Source organism: Lichenostomus cassidix, chromosome 3, assembly GCF_008360975.1.
Source record: "Lichenostomus cassidix isolate B80296 chromosome 3, HeHo_3.0, whole genome shotgun sequence".
Lineage (NCBI taxonomy): Eukaryota > Metazoa > Chordata > Aves > Passeriformes > Meliphagidae > Lichenostomus > Lichenostomus cassidix.
Genome location: NC_139483.1, coordinates 110645897 through 110666370, shown reverse-complemented (window position 1 = coordinate 110666370; position 20474 = coordinate 110645897). Strand labels below are relative to the sequence as shown.

The window sequence follows — 20474 nt, the reverse complement described above, 5'->3', positions numbered from 1 at the left end:
TTAATTATTTCAGATGCTCCACTATTTTGCCTAATATTTATGAATAAGAAAAACCCCGTTTTTACGTCATTAAACACGTCATTGAAGTGTAGCTAAATTTATTTTTCTACAAGTAAAATTAATTCTCAGAGGGGTTGGGGGAGTAAAGCAAACTCAGTCCAGGCTGGGTGGAGTTTCATGTTTGGGGAGGAGGTTTGGAAAGAGATTAAAAGGAACCAAAGGGAGCTTTAGATATATGGATCCTCCTGGAAGATGGATATGTGTGTTTTCAAATCCCTGAAGTGCTTTCAGAAATTCCTCCCATCTATTTTCAGACACTCCCCACCCCCTCAAGTCCTGCCAGTCCAAACTGTGGGGAAAGATTTACAGGGAATGTCTTTGCTGCTCCAGTACTTTAGGAATTACACTGATTTCTTATAGGAATGGCTGGAAAACAGGGATTCTTGATCACAGACAAGTCTGGAAGTTGGCAGGAAAGGATTTCAGGCAAAACCAGTGTTTATACCTGTGCTCAAAAAATGGAGAGGGAAGAAGAAGGGGCTAAGAACTAGCCCTGCTCCTCATTATTCTAACTTCTTGAGAAAGGGAAAAAAAACCCCAAAAAAACCAACAGCCTAGTTGTTTTTGATTACTCCAATGCATCAGATAAATGAGGGATCCATTTGCTTTTTTCGAAGAAGCAGCAATCCTGGAGAGCCATGGAATAGATGTACAGAGCCCAGGAGGTCATTCCAACAGCGACGACGTGGATGGCAATGACTACTCGGAGCAGGTGAGCCAAAAAGGGGAAACTCAAACCCACAAAAAAGCTCTTTACCTCTTGAAATCCCTGTTTGGTTTTGATTTGTGCCACTGTGATGGGGAAAGGGTGAGCATCCAGCACTCACCCCCTGGATTTGTTGCCTCCCAACAGGACACTTGGCAAGTACGCAATGGCGAGGAGGAGGGAAGATGTTCCGAGGGAGGCAGAGAAGCAGAGAAGGTAGAAGAAGACAGGAGGATCTGCTCCAAACAAGCAAGTTACACCATTCACACCACACTCAATGTTTGACACGTGGCAGGAGAGCCTCACCTCAGCCAGGGCCCTGCACTCTCCTGCCCTGGCACTCTGAGTTTCCCTCTCTCAGGAAGGGATGGGCAGGTTTTTCACAGGCCTGGGTATCAGGCACTAACAATTATCCCTGAAAAACTGGGCACCCCTTGCAATTCTTATTTCTTTCTGCAAAAACACCCTGTTCTAGCCAGGGCCACACCTGCTGTGAGCTGCTTACCTGGCCCCAGGCAGAGCAGGAAGGGGTGTCACTCCAGAATTCCTTGTGCCAGCACATACTGAGCCCTGAGCACCTTCCCTGGAATGTCCTGAGCTTCCTTTGTGTGTTCTCTGGGAGAACTTTTCAGGAGCTCCTCAGGATCATCCCTCAGACACTGACAGATGAAGGGTGGGGGGAAAGGATTTGATTAAACTCTGACCTTCATCTGGCCTCTTCCATATTGTTCTGCAGCCATGTGCCCCTATTTGGATTATTTACATATTATCTCTCCTTTTATCCTTTGTTTTTACATTTTAATTCTTACCTGCTCTCTCTTCTCCTTGGTTATTTTTAACCCTTGAAAGCAACTTCTTTTTTAAATTCTCTAGCAAAAGAATACCCCTTCCCTCATTCTGAGCCCTCACCTACCCTAAAATTGGTGACCTTTCATTCACACACCTCCCTGACAGCTATTGCATTCCCACTTTTCCCAGTGTTGGCCAAACCCCCCAGGGCTGTGTTGTCTTGGCACCAGGGACTTGACCAGCTCACTCATTTGGTTTTGATAGATATTTCTATATAAATCTATATTTGATAGATATTTCCCAGCAGCTGGGCTGGATCACTTCTCAGTGCCTCTTTCAGGAGAAGCAGGGAGCTCTCCCTCTCCAGAAGCTGCTGGTGGAGTGGAATTGCAGCTGAGTGTCCTGGAATGAGTCCCTGGCACACTTGGCTGTGGCCCAGTGCAGCAGATCCCTGGCAGAGGCATCCCCAGCTGCTCTGCTCCTGATGGCTTTGGAGACCCTTTTTAGAGGTCATCACCAGCAGATTTGGTGGGACCAACTTTTCTGGCTCTCAGCGATGAGAAGCTGCTCTGTGACTGCCATAAAATATTTAGAAACCACTGCCAGGCCCAGAAAATTCCCTGTCAGTGAGAAACAGGACCAGAATACTGAGGTGGAGTGTGCCGTAGACTCCCAAACTATGTTTCTTTTCTGTGCATTAACCAGAACACTGTGAAGAGAGAAATAAATTGGTTATTAAAATTTAAAGATCTTTGTTTAGAGGCCTGAGAAATGACATTTCTCAGTAATCTGGCTGGGCTCCTCTGTGAGGTGTAATTAGTCATTAGCAGCAAAGCAGATTAAATGACAAGTTCTCCTGGTGACCATTTAACATCCCTTAGCTGCTAAACCCAGAAATTCTCTTTTCTACAGCAACACTTAAATAAACTTTAGAACACAAGGTTCATCCAAATACTAACAAAGTGCCTAAACCCCCAGCTTTTAGGGCTCTGTATTTGTGTCATGCTAAAGATTTCTGAGAGGCCCTAAAAGTGTGTGCAAATCAAAGTATTTACCAGACCCTTGTTATAAATAATCTTTTTTAATAACCCCAGGATTTTACCAAATCCTGGCACTTTTTTTTGTCCTCCTCAATGTTTGCCACCCATCATCTGAATTTAAAAATGCTCTATGCATGTTTTAAATTTTAAATCACACAAGTTCAGCACTTAAAGGCTGTTGGGAGACTGATAAATGTTTATAATATCCTTACTATAAATAATAATAATTTTAAAATCCTGCAAGATCGCAGTGGGATAACTGTTAATGCCTTGTTTTAAGGAGGGGAAGACAACCATGATTTTTCTCTAAGTTCTGTATTTGAATTCTTGTGATTCCAGTACCCTTCAGTTGTTGCAATGCTGATTTTCTTAGCACTCCAAGAGTTTTTCAGCATCTTTTTCCCTATACCTGTGTGAATTCAATGTCTTCATAGGATACTGACTTGGACCAAGGGTCAGGCTCAGTTTGTATCCTGGTTCTGAGCAAGGTCAGCAGTAGCAGTTAAAGTACTTGTCTAATATATATAGAATTATTTCATTGTAGTAGCTTCCAGCTTCTGGAAGTCATTAGTTTTGAGAGGCTTCCTGAGTCTCCATAATTTCTAGCAGACTAATTTTCCCCGGATTTGTCTAACCCCCAACTTTTAAAGCCATTTTTACTTTTGTCTGATGTAAAAATCAGTGAATCCTGAGCTGAACTGCAATAAGTGAAGCACTGCTTCCCACTGCTGCCTTGGAACACATTGTCATTCCAGCGAGTGCCTTTGCTTATTAGATCATAAAAAACCATGGACAATGGTCCTCTTATTTTCCAATTATTCGTAATAAACATTTATCATATCAACCATCAGCCATTTTTTTCCCCAACTGGAGGACTTGACTCTGTTTAGCTTTTCCCCTTGGGATGTTGTTTTCTCTGCTTTTTCTACTTCTGTTGTGGCATCAGATAGAATCAGAGAACCACAGGATGGTTTAGGTTGGAAGGGACCTTGAAGTTCATCTCGTTCCACCCCCTGCCATGGACTGGGATGACCTAAATAGGGTGACCAGAGCTGTGTATTCCAAATACAACCACAAACCTGCACAGCGCCCAGCGATTCCTGTCTTAATTTACTTTGCTGACTGACCTCATGTATCACCTCTATCTTTATAATTCAATATTTCCCTCCAAAGCTGCATCCCAAACTCCTTACCTTTATCTGCACAGTGAAGGAAATCAGTCCTAAAATCAGTCCTAAAACCCACACTGTGACCCCACCCTGTCCCCCCACCGTCCCTCGGCGCGTTTTTTCACCCCGCTCTGGTTTTGTACTTCTGCAATAACCCTGCCTCTCTCTGCTCCTTCCCTCATGGTTCCCAGGATGACAGCACTAGCCATAGTGACCACCAAGACCCCATTTCCTTAGCCGTGGAGATGGCAGCAGTCAACCACACCATCCTGGCGCTGGCCCGGCAAGGAGCCAACGAGATCAAGACAGAGGCTCTCGACGACGACTGATACCAAGAGAGGGGAGGGTCAAAGCAAGAAGTAACTTAGTTTTAGACGTAGCACCTTAGCAGACTTTCCTCGGTCCTTAATATGTGTTCTTACAGTATAACTTTGCAGTTTCTTGTACGTCAGTTAGCTGTTAGGGTCTTGTTCTGTGAAGATGGCATGGTGCCCTCAGCCTTTGCATATACTCTCTCAGTATTAATTCCCAATAAATAATCAATCAACCAACCAACCTCCCTCTCCCGGCCCCCAGTGGCTAGAAAGATTAAAAAAAAAAAAAAAGACAAAAAAAAAAAAAAAATCTTGCTGCTCTGTCTTAGCATTCAAAGTGCTTCCAGGTATTTTAGACAGCCCTCAATTACAAGTCTTAGGCTACACTTAAAATCTTGGATAACCTTAGAGATCGTGTCGAAACCGATAGTCCGTATGCTCCCCCTTCCCTGAGACTGAAAGGATGCAAGCTGAGGTAGTGGCACAGGGTCGATGGACACCACATCGGGAGTATCAACAGAGAGTACAAAGAACACTTAGAAACCCCACTCCAGCATGGGAATAAATGATTTCCAGCTGCAATAAGCCGTGCCTCACTGGTCATACAGTGACTCCGTTTACTTTCGGGTGCTGTGCTGAGAATGTCCGTTGGAAATTCGTTCCCACATTTCGGTCGATGTTCACATACTCAACCCAGACATCCTGTGCTCTCCAAGCTGCGTGGCTTAGTGGAGAAGTGCTGCCTTCTGCCTCTGGGACCGTGGTTGAAACCCAGCCTGGGATCAAATGAAAAAAAATGAGCTGAATGTCTAATGGACAACAGTCCACTTCTCAGAACCACTGCTCGTTCTTGGCACGGCTGGCAGTGCCTGCTCAGAAGAGGTCTAGACTCTTATCCATCTGTCATTAACGATTTCACCTTTTATTCCTCCTCTCTCACCTTTTCTGTCCCCTCCCTACTCCCCTCTCCACTTTGCCACTTTCGAAAGCAATGTTTTCCGGGAAGGTTGTTAAGGTCATGAAATGGGTGAGTGGATTTTTACACGTCTGTGTAAGTAATGCCTACGTCCTGACTAGCCTGAAAGGTTACTGGAGAATCCTACATCTGACCTTTGCTAGATAACCATCAGAGCATAAATATTCTCCTAAATATGAACTTGTTTTGTTTGTTTAAAGGCAGGAGGATCTCTTACCTGAGAAATGGGGTGTGAATGTTTTGTGTTCTCTTTACTCTGTCTTTGTTAAGGTGTGAGAAAGCTATACTGCTACGAGCAATTTAATTAATAATTGGAAGCCATACTGATAATGGATGTGGTAATATTTGTAAAGCAAACCTACTCTAAGTAGCAGGAACTAATGGAATTGTTTTCCTTGATCATATGTAGCACTTTTGTTACTTTTTTCTTAAAGATATTTATATTTGATAAGTCTTTTTTTTATCATTTGAGAATTCCAAATACCAAACAGCAAACTTGCATTACAGAGTCACCCTGCGATCACCTTGTCATCTAGTATCTAAATGATGAACTGTGTGTGCATCTAAGAAAATTACATCTGCTAGCATTGTGTGGAAATGATCTCCTGGCATCCTGATAAAATGATATGTTGCTGCCGGTAAGAGGAAACATTTTGATGGAAACAGCACGGGAAGTGTTAGAGACGGGCAGGGCTGTGTTACATTAACAGAGAACAAATCACAAACCTATGGAAATTTCTGTACGGAGATACATTATATAAAACTTTGCATAGCCTTTCCTCCACTTTCCATTTTATCTTCCCACTTTGGTTTGTGTGGGAATAGCCTAAAAAGAGGGAAGCAGCTCAGTCTGAAGGATGAGTTTCCCTTTTCTCCCCTCCGCTTCCGAGGCGGAGGGAGCAAAAGGAAGTTTTACTGTCACTCAAATCATTCTCATCCCTTCCTCCCTCTTAACTCCCAGAGAGCATCGTGACTCCTCCAGGGTGGCTCCTCAGCAGCGTTTTAGCCAGGCTGAGCCCTCCAGATCAGCTTCCCCTCTGTCCCTCTGGTGCAAACTGCTCCCCCAAGAGCAGAGGAGATCCTGTGCTCTCACAGGGTTTGTCACCTCTTTGTCCCTCTAAGATCTATAGGTAGGGCTTGGCCTCGACTTGCACTTATGGATTTCATTGGAAAATTTATGTGCTTTCCTTAGATGTAGATCACTGGAGCAGAAGGAAGCAGTCTTTTTTTTTTTTTTTTCCTGTTTTATTGCATTTCTTCAGTGGGCAAATTCACGAGTAGCATCAGGGTGGACTCAGGAAAGGCAGGACTTGGATCAACGACCATTGCACCACTGCAGTTATTTTCTTACTGCCTGTATGAATGTTTTGGTACTGAGGAGTGAAAGGATGGGGGAGAGCTTTTATTTCTATTTTTGCACAGCAGAATGATCGAGCAAACTCGAGCCTTAGTGGAATTTTACCTACTTATTCATTCCACAGTCACACACTGAGCTGACAAGCAACATCCACGATTTATAGTAAGGAGATTTTAATAATCGATGACCTCTTTACGTTGGGCTTGCCACCACCATTTGTTCTGGCTGTTTCATTTTAAAAAGAACAGACTCAAACTGTTGGACAGCTGCAATTTTAAAAGAAATATTGCTTACTATAGTATCTGTAAAAAAAAAAAAAAAAGGCATTGTTTGAGGCTTTGCCTTTTTAGAGCAATAGGGAAGAATAAAAATAGTATTGGAACTTCTGTATCCTGATTATAGGTTCATGTGATGCAGGATCAAAGTAACACCACTGAAATTGTGTGTCTGTACCATCTAATGTAGAATAATGTCTTAATTCTGTTTGTCACTGTCAGGAAGCTGCTGACATCACACACCAGTGTTCTCTGAAGGTTAAACAGGTAAAAAACTCCTTGTGAGCGACTGGAGATGGGCTGATCCTCCTGGGCTGTAGCTTCCTGGTAAATACCAGTTTTCTGCTTTCCCATATCGTCATCTTAGCAGGAAAAATAACAAATAGCTGGGGAATCAGAGCCCTTGGTTCCTTGGGGTCACTGTTTGGGGTGTGTCTGTTCTGGCTTCTCTTTGAGTGGGACCTCAGCTGTCCCCAGGGTTTTCCTGGCAGGCTGTTCCTTCATCTGGAAGTTAAGATTGAGCCATTTGGAGTTGGTTAATCCCTTTTTGGTTTGAGGTGGATGAGCTGTAACGGGACAGGTGATGGTGAGATCTGGAGTAAGTGAAAGAATTGCTGGAGGATGTGTCCAGGAATTCAGCCTGAGGGGTTTTCCATGATATGGGAGTTGTTTTTGTCTGTCTGTCTGTGGTTTTCCATGGAAATGAAGCCTCATTTTTGTAGCCCTGCAGTGGAGTGGCAGTTTGGTGTAGCCAGTGTGGAGTCACTGCAGTTTGTTCTCTGTGGGTTCTCTTGGAGTGGCTCTGGTGGCAAATCACAGCCACCTTGTTGTTCTGTGAACAGAGAAGAAGTGAATTTAGAAAGCTCCTCGTCTGTGATAGTCACAGATTGCTTTTACTTTCATTGAGTGAGTTCTGAGTGATATTTTGTCCTTGATAAAGTCCTTTTACTTGAGTTGTTGTCTCTTTCCGTCTTGTTAAAACAACAATTTCTACCTCCACTTCTTTTCTGCATTGTTTTGATGTTGGGTTTTTTTCAGCTCCCCCACCATTTGTCCTGAAGGATGAGATCCCAGACATTTGCAAAAGCCTTATGAGCTGATCAAAATCAGCAGATTTGTTTTCTGTTGATCTTCTAAATGCTCTGTAGACACACCTGTGGTTACAGTGAAATCCTGTGTTGGATGTGAGTCTGCATTGCCCCCTTGCAGCAATTAAGGAATCTGATGAAGAGCCTTCAGGAGGTCATGGAAAGGGATTTATCCCCTCTGAGCATCATTTGTGGGACCATTGTTTGTCCAGGCTGGCTCTGGGGACGTCCCAGGTTTTGGGGTTTCGCTGTCTTAATAAATTCCTTTTAACTTGGGGTCCTGTGCAGGATCAGGAGTTGGACTTTGATGATCCTTGTGAGTTCCTTCCAGCTCAGGATATTCTGTGATTCCAGAGCAGATGGAGCCAGGCTCTTCTCAGAGGTGCACAGCAAAAACCTGAGGGGCAGAGGGCTAAAGTTGCATTAAAGAAAATCCCAGATTAATAGAAATATTTTTGTTCTCTGTGGTAGAACAATGGCTCAGAAAGGCAGTGGAATTCCCATCCTTGGGGATACTCAAAACAGAACTGGACAGGGTTGGATTAGAGACCTCCAGAGGTCTCTTCTGACCTAAATTATTCTCTGATTCCGTGCAGACCTGCTCAGGTTGAGGTGTTCCCTACTTCTGATTTGTACATGTTGATTTGTTTAAGGAAATTCTCTTAATTTGTTGAGGGTTTTTTCTGTCTTGCTGTTCATCAAAATTATCTTTTCTAGTCTACTAATAGAGAGAGGAGCTTTATTTGCAGGGTCTGGCTCCAGGCTCCAATCAAGCCATAAGTTAGAGATTTCATTAATTATTTGCTCTGTTTACACAGTTCTTCAGGGATTTTTGACTTACTCTGTTTGTTTCATTGCCTAACATCAGACTGGTAAGTTTTTCATGTTTTTGTAACATTTGTGATTTGTAGATCAGTTTTTGCCTTCATTTGTGAAGATTTATCTTTGTCTTGCTGCTGTGAGTGCAAATGAAAAATTCCACATGGCTGAACCAATTTCAGAAAAAAATGTGGTTAACTCAAACCCCACTGGTGACTACTGTGATAAGCCAGAAATTTTGGGTCAGTAAATCACAAATTGGTGATTATCAGAAGCTGAAAGGGTTTGACTGGGAAAAAATCAGATTATGCTCACTTGTATCCTCCTTTCCTTAAGTGTTTGCTGTTGGCCACTTGTAGGAAAAACAACATGGTAGTTGAAATAGATTTTATTTTTCATAAACCCACTAAAACCTAGTGTAAGAATTTTCCAAACTCAAAATTGCTGCCTTAATGCAGCCTTAATGTGTGATCCTAACTGGAATCCAGAGCTGGGATCACGCTTTCCTTTGCAAATTACTAAATTCAGTGTGAGATTTTGCCCTTAATCCTGAGCTGTGGGTGTTCAGTTGGAGATGATTTCCAACCCCTCCTCCTCTTCTTTATCCCTGGAATTGTACTCATTTTAATTAATATTTTTAACAATGTTCCTCCTCCCACTCCAGCTCCATCGTGGTGCAGCCCCCACATCCCAGTGCTCATCAGCTCCTTTCAAACTCATTCTATAATTACCAGCAAATTTTAGGGGTTTTTTTGTCAAAACTTTGCTCTTCTTTTAGCCACGTTTTCCCACTCAAGTAGCTCTAGCACTCTTTGAAGTTGTTTAACTTGATGATATTATTTTGATCAAAGTCTTAAGCTTGTAGGCAATAATCTTTGGTTTGGTGCAGCTTTTGGCATTTGTCAGGAATCTTTTGCTGGCAGGATTGGTCTTAAAATTGTGTGACATGTCAGTGACCTTAATGTATGTTCATTACATGGATTTTGTGTGTTTGTAGCATCAGTCAGGGGTTGGATCCTGATCCCAGCTGCTTTAGTGGAGTTTTGTGGAGTTTTCACTGTGATTCCTTGCAGGGGAAGGTTGATGGTCTGACCAAAAAAATACACCTTGCAGTTCCCAAGAAGAGTTACATTTAACCTAAAACATTTCCCCTTGAGCTTTTGGGCAGCTGGGATATTTACTCAGGATGTTGGATCAGTTATTGGCCAAAAGGGATTTGGTGCAGCCCTAAAACCTTCGTTTCAGCCTCTCTTTCTCTTGTCAAATTTATGGGTTTTAAACTGTGTGATTGAAGATGTTGCACATTCATGAAAACCAGAGGCATTCTAGAGATGGCAGCTACAAATCCAAATTCAAAATACACTGAAATTATCTTTTTTCCTTTGTGAGAAATGTGTTACAACTAGAAGAGCGTGGTTGGGTGTTTTGAGGACTGTCAGTAAGGTGTCAGAGATTTGACGTTGGGTTTTGTCCAACAAATGTAAATCAGATCAAACCAATGGAAGTTTATCTCAGTGGCAGCAGCGAGGCAGAGGGAGAAAAATTCAAATTCTTTAGTCAGAGTTTGTTGCTATATCCTTGGCCTTAGGTTTTGTCACTTAAAAATAGCCTGGAATTGTTTGGTTTTGTGTAGTTTTTTTATCAGAGAATCATGGAATGGGTTGAGTGGGAAGGGATTTTAAAGCCCATCCAGTCCCACCTCCTGCCATGGGCAGGAACACCTTCCACTATCCCAAATTGCTCCAAGCTTTGGACACTTCTAGGGATACAGGAGCAGCCACAACTGTCACAGACCCAGAAAAGCATTTGCCATTTGAAACACAGGGGAAAAATCCCAGACCATTTAAAATGCCCCTTTTAATCAGGCTGATGCAGAAAAGGAACCAATGGGTTTGATGGCTGCAGTGTGGAGCTTTTCCCTATCCTTTCAGGAAGGTCTGGAGAGCTCCAGCCAACAGCTCAAGCAGCAGTGAACCAAACCATTGAGCTGCTGATGGGCTTTTGATGTTTCTGTATGTGCAGAGCATCTCTGCCTCAGCTGCCTTGGCAGAATTCTCCCTGTGCCATTTATTCCCTCTCTCCTCAATGGCAGCGGGTGTGTTCTGCTGATCAAAACACGCAGCACACTTGTGCTCAATCCTTTCAGGCTGCAGCCAGGGTAATTGGGATGGGCAGGATAAATGCATGGGAGTATGGCAGCCGGAGTGATGGCAGCTCTTTTGAATGGCTGGGTGTCCCTGACGTGTAATTAGCAGCTTTGCGGCAGAGGGGGATTGGCATGGCCGTGATTAAAAGGATTTCTGTCTTTTCTGTGAGTGAAAACAGAAGATTTCCCGCCCCCTAATTCTCTTTAATACCAGTGTTATTAGTGACACTTGGAACACAGCTCCTCTGTAAACTTAAATAATGACCTCAATGAATGGTGACTCCGAACAGCAGGGATTGAGCCGAGTTCAGTTTTCTATGCAAAGCTGCCCCTCCTGATTTTATGTTCCCAGCTTCATGTGTGTGTCACTCCCAGGGAGTTGGGGACACAAAGAGGACATTTGGTTGTGTGACAGCGTGGGGACAGAGTGCCCAGGGCCTGGTTTAGCTCTTCTGCCTCTTTGTGGAGTTGAGGAGGATGAGCCATGAATTCCATGTTTTCATCCCGTGTTTTCACCTGTCTGCAGGTGGAGGGTTCCTAGGAGCAGGGAATGTCATTGGGTCTGGGATGCCACCCCAAATTCCAGTCCCTTGGAGCAGGGAATGTCACTGACTCCTGGGTGTCACCCCAAATTCCAGTCCCTTGGAGCAGGGAATGTCACTGACTCTTGGGTCCCACCCCAAATTCCAGTTTTTGGAGCAGGGAATGTCATTGCCTCTGGGGTGCCACCCCAAATTCCAGTTTTTGGAGCAGGGAATGTCACTGGCTCTTAGGTGCCACCCCAAATTCCAGTCCCTTGGAGCAGGGAATGTCACTGGCTCTTAGGTGCCACCCCAAATTCCAGTCCCTTGGAGCAGGGAATGTCACTGGCTCTGGGGTGCCACCCCAAATTCCAGTTCCTTGGAGCAGGGAATGTCACTGGCTCTGGGGTGCCACCCCAAATTCCAGTTCCTTGGAGCAGGGAATGTCACTGGCTCTGGGGTGCCACTCCAAATTCCAGTTCCTTGGAGCAGGGAATATCACTGGCTCCTGGGTGCCACTCCAAATTCCCATTCCCAGTTTGGAAGACTTACTGCCATGTTCTCCTTGAGTTCTCTGCTCTCTCAATTAACACAATGTAGTGATGAGCTAATTCCCCTTTTTCCTTAAAAATCTCAAAATACCCTGCACCTGGAGAGTTGGCTGGACACCATCCTTGCCCTTCACCCAGGATATCTGGTGGTGACCCAAAACATCATCATTTTCCCCGATCTGTTGCTAGATTCTCAAAAAGCATCTGCCATGGGGTGTTCTGTGCCTTTTAAATCAGTTTTTGTCAGTATCTGTTGGCCACTGAGCACTGCAGAGCCTCTGCTCCATTTTTGCCCCTAAGTTCCTTGACCAAATTTTTCCATAATGCTGTTCTCCACTTACCAGGAAAGTTCTCACATATTTTTGGCATGTAAAGATGCTTAGAGGGACTCTGAGTCAAATTCAGTGACACTAGGAGGTTCCTCTCACCAACAAATTCATGAAAGAATTTATGAACTTCCTTAGGCTCTTATTTAAATCTTCCAGTGACTTTTCAGCTTCTTTGCACTGAAATCCTTGTGAATCCCAGTTCAGAGCAGACCTGTGGTACTTCAGTTCTTCCTGCACAGTTCCCACCACTGCACTCACAGGAGCAATGGGAACAACTTCTTTTTTAGGATATACATTTTTAGATATTCACTTGCTGCTGTCGCTGGCCTCAATTCAGCTTCTCATTCTCCTCTCCCTTCTCCTTAACTAATTAAAGTCTTCCATGTTATGGCAAGATGGCATATGTAGCTTAAATAACCCACCTCTTTAATTAAGAGGTTGGATTCAGCCTTCTGAGATATATTTGACATCATTTGAGATTTAAAAATACATTTTACTTACACAGTTTATCCGTCAGATCGCTCAAGGAGGGCAAAGGGATAATGAAAGTAAATTATTAATTAATGTTTCTCACCCAGTGTATTCCATTAAGAATATTAAGCATTTATTCCATTCCTCAAAGCACGTTTGACTTGGGATATAATTTTTTTTTTAAGTCTTCCTGCTGATGAAGTTGCTGCTCTCTCTTTGACAGAGCTGTAGGGATGGGATGGAAAATATCCTTCAGGAGCTAACCAGAGCCAGGAATTCCAAATACCAACTCACTGACCAGGTTTTCCATTTTGTTTATGCATTAGGAGCAGATCTTTTCAAGCCCCAAATGCCACAGACTATCCCTGACACGTTCAAGCTGTTCTTCCCTGGAAAAGAATTGATAAAATTATGGAGTGAGAACAGCAGCAGGAGCATCTCCACTTCCAGTGTATGGGATGGAATGGGATGAGTTTGGGTTTGGAATGGGGAAGGAATTCAAGATGTTGCTGGGAATGACCCAGGGGTATTGCGCAGGATTTGGAATTGTTCCTTGAAAATGAGAAACATCTTGGGATCTTCATTGATGAGACAATTCAGGTGGTTTAGGAACTGTTGCTGGAATTTGAGCCAAACATTCCCACCTTGGCAATTCCTACCTAATTCAATTCTAGCAGTTTAATTCATCACTTCCTTCCTTTAGAGCTCTTTGCTTACACAAATCTTTCTTCCTTTAGAACTTTTTAAGTCTCAGTCCTCTCTCTCCAGAGCCTTGGAGGAAATAAATGCTGTTGAGGTGAGGGAATGTTTAAAAATCCGTTGGATATAAGTGATAAAATTTGTAAAGAGTGATAGAGAATAGAGAGACACTTTCAATTAGGGTTTGGGTTTGGGTTTTATTTTAATTTTTTGTTTTTATGAAGTAGATGGAATAGGGAGTTTGCACCAGGATTGTTGGAGGCCACCCAACATTCAGGGTCTCCTTGTAGGTGACAGACTGGTCCCTGCTGGCCTTAATTGTAAATCTACTACTCCAAAGAGATAAATGTGTCTTTTACCTTTAGAACTTGTTGGGAATATTGAATAATTTATAGAGATTTGAGTTCTGGAGGGTTTCTCTGCAGCAAGAACTTTCCATCAGAGAACACATCGTGCCTTATGTCTCTTAACCCCAGTTCCAGTTCCATGTGATAAAATTCTTGTGCCATTACCCAAAAAATTCAGCATAAACAGAATTTGAGCACTCTCAACCATTTCTTTGGGCTGCAGTGCTTCAGCAGCTGATTTTTACAAATACATTGTCAGAGGGTTTTGAAAAGTCCCACAGCCAGCCCAAGTCCTCTTGCTAAACTGGTGTCTCCTAAATTCCTACATGGAAAACTCCTTGAAGGAATTCCTGTGGAGTGTCTGAGCTGTCCCTCCTCCAGCTGCTCTGAGCCATTTGAAGTTGATTCTTGGTACTGAATTTGTCATGTATTATTTTTCCCAACCTTCAGTGCTTCTCACAGAAATAATTTCTTTTATCTTCCATGCAAGCTCCTTCCCACCCTGATAATCCCATTTTACCTGGTTTGCCCGTGGTTTTCCTATTCTGAAGTGCTCTGACCTGAACCTGTTGCCCTTGCAGCCTCCAGTAAGGGATTTATATTGTTTCCCCCCTAATAAAAAACAATCCAGGGCAGAAGCTTCCAAACTTTCTGCTCTAGGATTTCCCAGCTCTCAGATCCTTCTCCCTTCCCTCCTTGCAGTTTGGATGGTTAGAAAATCACAGAAATAGTAACTTTGAAGTATATTATTTTTAATATTATTACTTGGACTGTGTTTTTTTTACTGGGAAGATTTGTTTGCCGGGAGACATTCCCCTTTCCTTTGCCTTTTAGATGGTGCTGTATCCATTCATTACTTGAAGTCTGAGTATATACAGAATAAATAACAGTTTTATCTATTTTGGCCACTTAAAAAAAAGTCAGCTCTTAAATTCAGCCAGTTTCCAGCAGGTTGTTCACTTGCACCACCCTGTGTGAAATGAGGTGGTTGGACCATAGAGAGGAACAAGGTGGAAGCTTTTTTTTCCATAGAATCATGGAATGGTTTGGGTTGGAAGGAACCTTAAATCTCATCCAGTTCCTCCCTCTGCTATGGGCAGAGACACCTTCCACTATCCCAGGTTGCTCCAAACCCCATCCAACCTGGCCTTTCTTGTTGCCTTTTATTTTGTCTTGCTTTCCCTGTTGTTGGAACCTCAGTTGGAGCAGTGGATTTTGCTGGTTTGGGTTTTCCTGGTTTCCATGTGGGTGTTTGGGACAGGATGCCTGGATTTGCACAGCTTTCCCAGGAATCTGCTGCTTCCCTTTGGCACTTCATTCATCCAGGGTTAGGGATCACTCACTGCAGCCAGAGTAGCTTCTTATTGTTACCCATTTGGTTTATATTTAGGTTTGAAGATCATTGGAAACACTTGAAGTCGCTTTTCCGAATGAAAAATCACAATGAAAGCAGAGCTTGAATTTTGAGCTTCCCATATTTCAGTGTTGTCCACTGATTTTCCTCTTTTATTTTTAGGGCTTCTGTGTGAATTTGGGTGTCATCTTGAGCCTTGTGCTGACCTGAAGCTGCTGACTGCTTTCTGGGTGCTTTGGGGTTGTTTGGGAGGGACAGATTTTCCATTCCATCCCCCAGTACAAACCCAAAAGCAAAAAAACCCCTTTTTCCTTGCTTTTGGCTCCAGGAATGTCCTTCTGAATCTCATCAAAGCCTCCCTGATTTTGCTGCCAGAGTTCTGGGTGGTTCTGGGCAGCACTTTTCCCACCAGTGCTGCTGGTTTGGGCTGGGAGAGCTCCGTGTCCCCTTGGAAATCAGGTCCTGTAGGATGATGTCATTGTGCCCTTCAAGATAATCCAGGAGGAACAGATTTAAACTTGGTTTGGTTCCACAGCAGTTCTGTGTGACAAGTCAAAGTCAGCTGTGGCCATGGGGAGCACTATTTTCCTGACAAATTGCCTTGGCTGTCTTCCTCTTGGTCTTTATGATCTTCCCAAGGCTGCCGAAAGCCCGGGAAGAGTGAGATACGTGCAGTTCTTCTTTAATTTTAGTTTTTTTTCTTAGTGTCAATTTAAAAAGTGCCTAAGTGAGGAACAGGACTCCGGAGTGAGCTGGAGGAATAGGATTAGACCTCATTCCCCTCTTTAAGAAAAGAGCTCTCCCTGCATCCCTCTGCACATCCCTCCAGGCAGAATGCGGCTGGAAGGATCTCCCTGCTCCTTCCTTGTGCTGCCCCCCTTGTTCTGAGTCTTTTGGGGGATCTCATTTCTCAGCCAAACGTTTGCAGTCTCTGGTTTGGGGTGGATGGCAGAGAGGGGGGAAGCTTGGATGGAATTCAGTAGCAAACTGCCTTTTGGATTGCAGATACAAAGAGCTTTGTGTGGTAAACATCCACCTCTGGAAAACCAGGTCTGGGTGGGAAAAGCTTTTTTTCTTTAATCACCTCTTTTGGAGTCATAGAATGGTTTGGGTGGGAAAGAACCTTAAAAATCATCCAGTTCCACCCTCTGCCATGGGCAGGGACACCTTCCACTATCCCAGGTTGCTCCAATCCCTGTCCAGTCTGGCCTGGAACATTTTCCAGGGATCCAGGGGCAGCAAAAACCTCTCTGGAATCCCAAAGGCAGTTTCTTCCTATATTCTTCCTTATTTCTAGGTTTATCATAGTGGCACCTGCTAAACATTCTGTCAAAATTATCCTTAACTATTGGCAGGTGGTTATAATTTTTTAAAGGTGAGAATTTTATGTGGTTTTAAAGGAAAAAGGTATCAGTGATAGTTCAAAAAATTGCATTAAAGGAGGATTTCTTCTGACCAGAGTGAAAGGAGGTGACAGAACACTATGAAGGTGTTTTAGCACCACTTAAGGGTCCAGCAAATGAAAGCAATCCACGTGTAGATGTTTTATTTTTCATTAGCAACAAAATGTTTTCACTCTGACAACATCCGAGGTGGGAAAGCCTGGGAAAGGACTGTTGGCAAAGGAAAGCTGTGAGGACATCTCTGCAGAGAGCAGAAATTCAGCCTCTAGGGAGTGGATGGGTGTTGATAGGAGTAGGAATCCATTGCTGAGGTCCTCATGGAAATCAGGACATTTCCTGATGGAATTCCTCTGTCTGTGGAGCCTGTGGCACACAAGGCCACTTCGCCCTGCTCCGAGATGCCTTTTTGAAGTGATATTTTCCCTACAAAGTGCTTGTCGCTGGCAGGGGATGTTGGTGACAGGAGGTGGATGCTGGAGCTGAGTGTTGCCAACCCACAAGCGAGGGGACAGCGGAACAACCTCAGAGCCACACAAACAGAGCAAAACCTGTGACAGCCAGGGAGTTTCCTCACATCCCAATTTTGTGTGTCCTGGCTTTGTCCCGCCGTGACCTCAACTTGGAGGTGGCTGCCAGCCCTGCATCTCCTCCCTGGGCTGTGCTGGCACAGCTCCAGCTGCCTCCTGTCACCTCCCTGCCACCAAATCAGTGCCACCCGAGACGAGCCGTGTCCCACCCCGCCCTGTCCCTTCCTCATCGGCATCTCCCACCCAGCTTGGCCCCAGCTGGGCTCTGTGTCTCATCTGCTGTAGGTGTCCTGCCTACCTCAAGAGGTAACCATGGGATTCTGGAGTGGTGTGCTCACCCTCTGGGCACTTTTCCATGAGCACTAGCGCACACACTCACACTCACACTCACACTGGAATGTATATTCTCCTTCCCCCCCAGCCCCCAAATAACCTCTTGACCTGATCCTTGCTGTAGCCACCACCGACTCCTCTTGCAAATTGGATGCTGCTTTAAATGTGAAAACAAATGTTCAAGAAGCTATAAAAAAAAAAAAAACCTGAATGAAAGCTAAAGCTGAATTTATAAAGCCTTGTTGCATATGAGCCAAAAGTGCAAAAAGCTCTATATAATGAACTAACCTGCCACTCATATAAATATAAATATATATAAATATATTAAAATCAGACTGTTCTACAAAATTGTGTATTTGTATTTTTGTGTACGTACAATTTTCTGCTAAGCAGAAGGAGGATGTAGTATAGGATGATGTGAGAAGAGATTTTGTTTAATCATATTTCTTTGTTACTTATTTTTGTTAACATCCAGATGCCTGTCTTTGTCTTATGTGTATGACACTGTTCCAAAGGTGCAGTATCCCTCTCCTGCCCGCGTGTCTGACCTCCTTCCTCCACGGGGGAACCAGTCAGGTGATGCCCCTCATCATCATCATCATCAATCATCAATCATCAAACCCTTCACTTCCACCCTGGTCTTGATCTTAAGGGCTGCTTGTTCAGCTTAAAGACGAGATGTTTCATTTCCTGGGCGCGTTGTGTCGCTGCTCCTCATCCTCAAGTTGAATATTCGTGTGCTGGTTGATTCCTCTTTGTGTGGTTGTTCCCTACGCATGGTCTGCTGCTGGTCCTCAGCCTGACATTTTGGGGGGAAAAAAATTGATTGGATGTGTTGAGAAGAGAGGATGAGCAGATTCTTGTGGTGGGAAGTTCTTTATGGAGGAGCAAGTGCTGGGGAAGTCACAGGATGACCTCAGAAACCATGGGGGATGTAGGAAGAGGCCACAAGCACCTCCTGTTCCCCATGAGGGAACTTTGGCAGGAAGGCTGGGGAGGTGTTGGGCTGTAACTCTCCCTGTGCCCCTCAGGGACATCCATCCAGCATCCCTGGTGGCTTTAGGGCACCTCTGGCCAGTTGGAGCAGCCTTGAGAGGAATCCATCTGCTCACCCTTGCAGTGAAGGCACTGAGTGTCCAGAAGAACATTCCAGACTCTTCTCCCAATCACTGCCTTCATCTGCAAGGTGCCAATGGCTCAGGACTAAGTGTGGGAAACTTGAGAGCCCTTGGTGTGCTTGGGAATTATTTATCCATCACAGAGAACCATCCAGGGAAAGGAGGGGCCAAAGGAGAACTGGATAAAAGAGGATGTAGTGGAGTAACATGCAAAGCTTTGGGCAGCAGGTGATGGAAATCCACTTTCAGTCCCACCACAGCCTTGAGGAAACTGGTTCAGCCTCCATCCAAAATGCAGCTGAGGGTCAATGTTTTTAATTTTTTTCTTTTTTTTTCCTTTTAATTTTAATCCCTGTCTTTGTTAGAACCGACCCGCGGCCCGGGGAGAGCGATACTGCACCTTTGCACGTAGGGCTCATATTTATAACAATGTGTAATGACTGTAGCAAAAGTCCTTGTTTCTGTATGTGAATGGACAGAGAAACAAGTGCTCTATTGTATTGATTAAAATAGTTCAAATGAGTCCTGTATCATTGTATCTCCTATTCTGGATTAGTGCCTTTTGGACAGTAGACTGTTCTGTAATTAAAATGTAGTATAACTGCTTTTTTGTACAGTTTTGTTTTAATAAAACTTTTTTTTAATTTGTGTTTATTTTAGTATTGTACCTATTAGAAAATAAAAATGTATAACTCAACACTGACCCTTTTCTTCCATCATCCTTTTTGTGCAGAGCTTGGGTGTGACACCTAAAATGTGTCCTGAGAAGTAAGTGAATGTGAAAAAATGTTGATTTGTTTGGGGAAAACTTAATTCTTTGTGCACTCCATTTTTATAAGGGCAATCTCTGGAAAGGATGAAGGTGGTGGACATGATGATGGAGGATTTGAATCAGGAGAATCACTTGGGAGTTTGAGCCATGGGCTGATTCCAGAGACCTTTTGAGGCTCTTTCCACTAATAGGAGATGCTGAGAGTAGAGTTTTCCTTCCTTTGGGGTTTTGTTTGTCACAGGTAAAGGTATTGATCATACAGTGATGTCACATCCTTGGAGATGGTGCCCTTCCCTTTGGAAATATCCCCCACCAGGCTCCTGGAGCCTCAGGAAAGCCCTGTGAGCTCCATCCCAACAATAAAAGTCTTTTTCTCAAACAGCTGGAAGTCTGGAGGGAGAAGACTTTTGGGACCACTTGGTGATAAAACCAAAAAAATGTTGAATTGCTGAGTTCAGGTGTAATTTTGAGAAGCCCAAGGCAGGAGGGGGCTGTGGCCACCCTTTGATCCTGGCCTGGTTGGGTGGATCTCAGAGAGGGTTTCGGGTGTGGGTGGGGAAAAGCTTCCTCAAAATGGGGAGAAATTCCTGCAGGTGATGTGGAGGAATGTGCTGGGTGGCAGAGTCACAGGAAATTATTTACTCAGGGAAAGGGTGTCTGGGTTCTGCCATCCTGGTTAAAATCAGGATGTGCAGCTGTTTGCTCAGGATGGACACCCCAAAACAATGGGAAGGGCAACTCCAATGGTGTTGGAGCTGTAGATAATAAAAAATAATGAACTTTAGGGGTGGAAACTTCTTTCAAAATGCTCCTTGTGCCTCTCAGACATCACAGAGAGAGATAAAATTTAGGCTAACCCTCCCCGTCATCTGCTGAGTTTGCAGAGGGAATTTTCTGGAGAGGGAGGCTGGGGATCATAGAATCCCAGAATTGGGAATCCCAGTTTGGGCTGAAGGGACCTCAAAGCTCATCCAGTTCCATCCCTGCCAGGGGCAGACACACCTTCCCCTATCCCAGGCTGCTCCAAATTCCATCTCACCTGGCCTTGGACACTTCCAGGAACGGGGGAAACACTTCAGGGGTGTCTGCTGCTACCCAGGGCAGGTGATCCTGGATGAAATCCACTCCTTTCTTCACAGCTGAAAACCAGGAATGCAGAAAAGCTCCACTGGGAGATGTTTAAAAAGAAAAAAAAAGAAAAAAAAACCAAACCCACACCCACTCCCAGCCCATTTCATGCCTGTTTTGCTGGAAAACCAAATGACCAGGGAAAAAACAATAATTTATCACAGATTGGTGTCCAAAGGTGA

At 44.0% G+C, this 20474-nt stretch overlaps 1 protein-coding gene across 8 annotated transcripts in view; it reads left to right on the top strand.

Annotated features, from left to right (window-relative positions):
- HMBOX1 (homeobox containing 1) overlaps nucleotides 1-19089 on the top strand; it is a 114434-nt gene extending 95345 nt beyond the window's left edge. For 4 of the 8 annotated variants that reach the window (XM_085057172.1, XM_085057165.1, XM_085057167.1 and 1 more), the window contains 3 exons: nucleotides 678-772; nucleotides 914-1015; nucleotides 3956-19089. In XM_085057172.1, coding sequence (XP_084913298.1) covers nucleotides 678-772; nucleotides 914-1015; nucleotides 3956-4093 — 335 coding nt within the window. In that variant the 3' untranslated portion in view covers nucleotides 4094-19089. The remainder of the gene's footprint in view (nucleotides 1-677; nucleotides 773-913; nucleotides 1016-3955) is intronic. The other 4 variants (XR_014851169.1, XM_085057170.1, XM_085057169.1 and 1 more) reach the window with 4 other exon arrangements.
- The last annotated feature ends 1385 nt before the right edge of the window (nucleotides 19090-20474 follow it).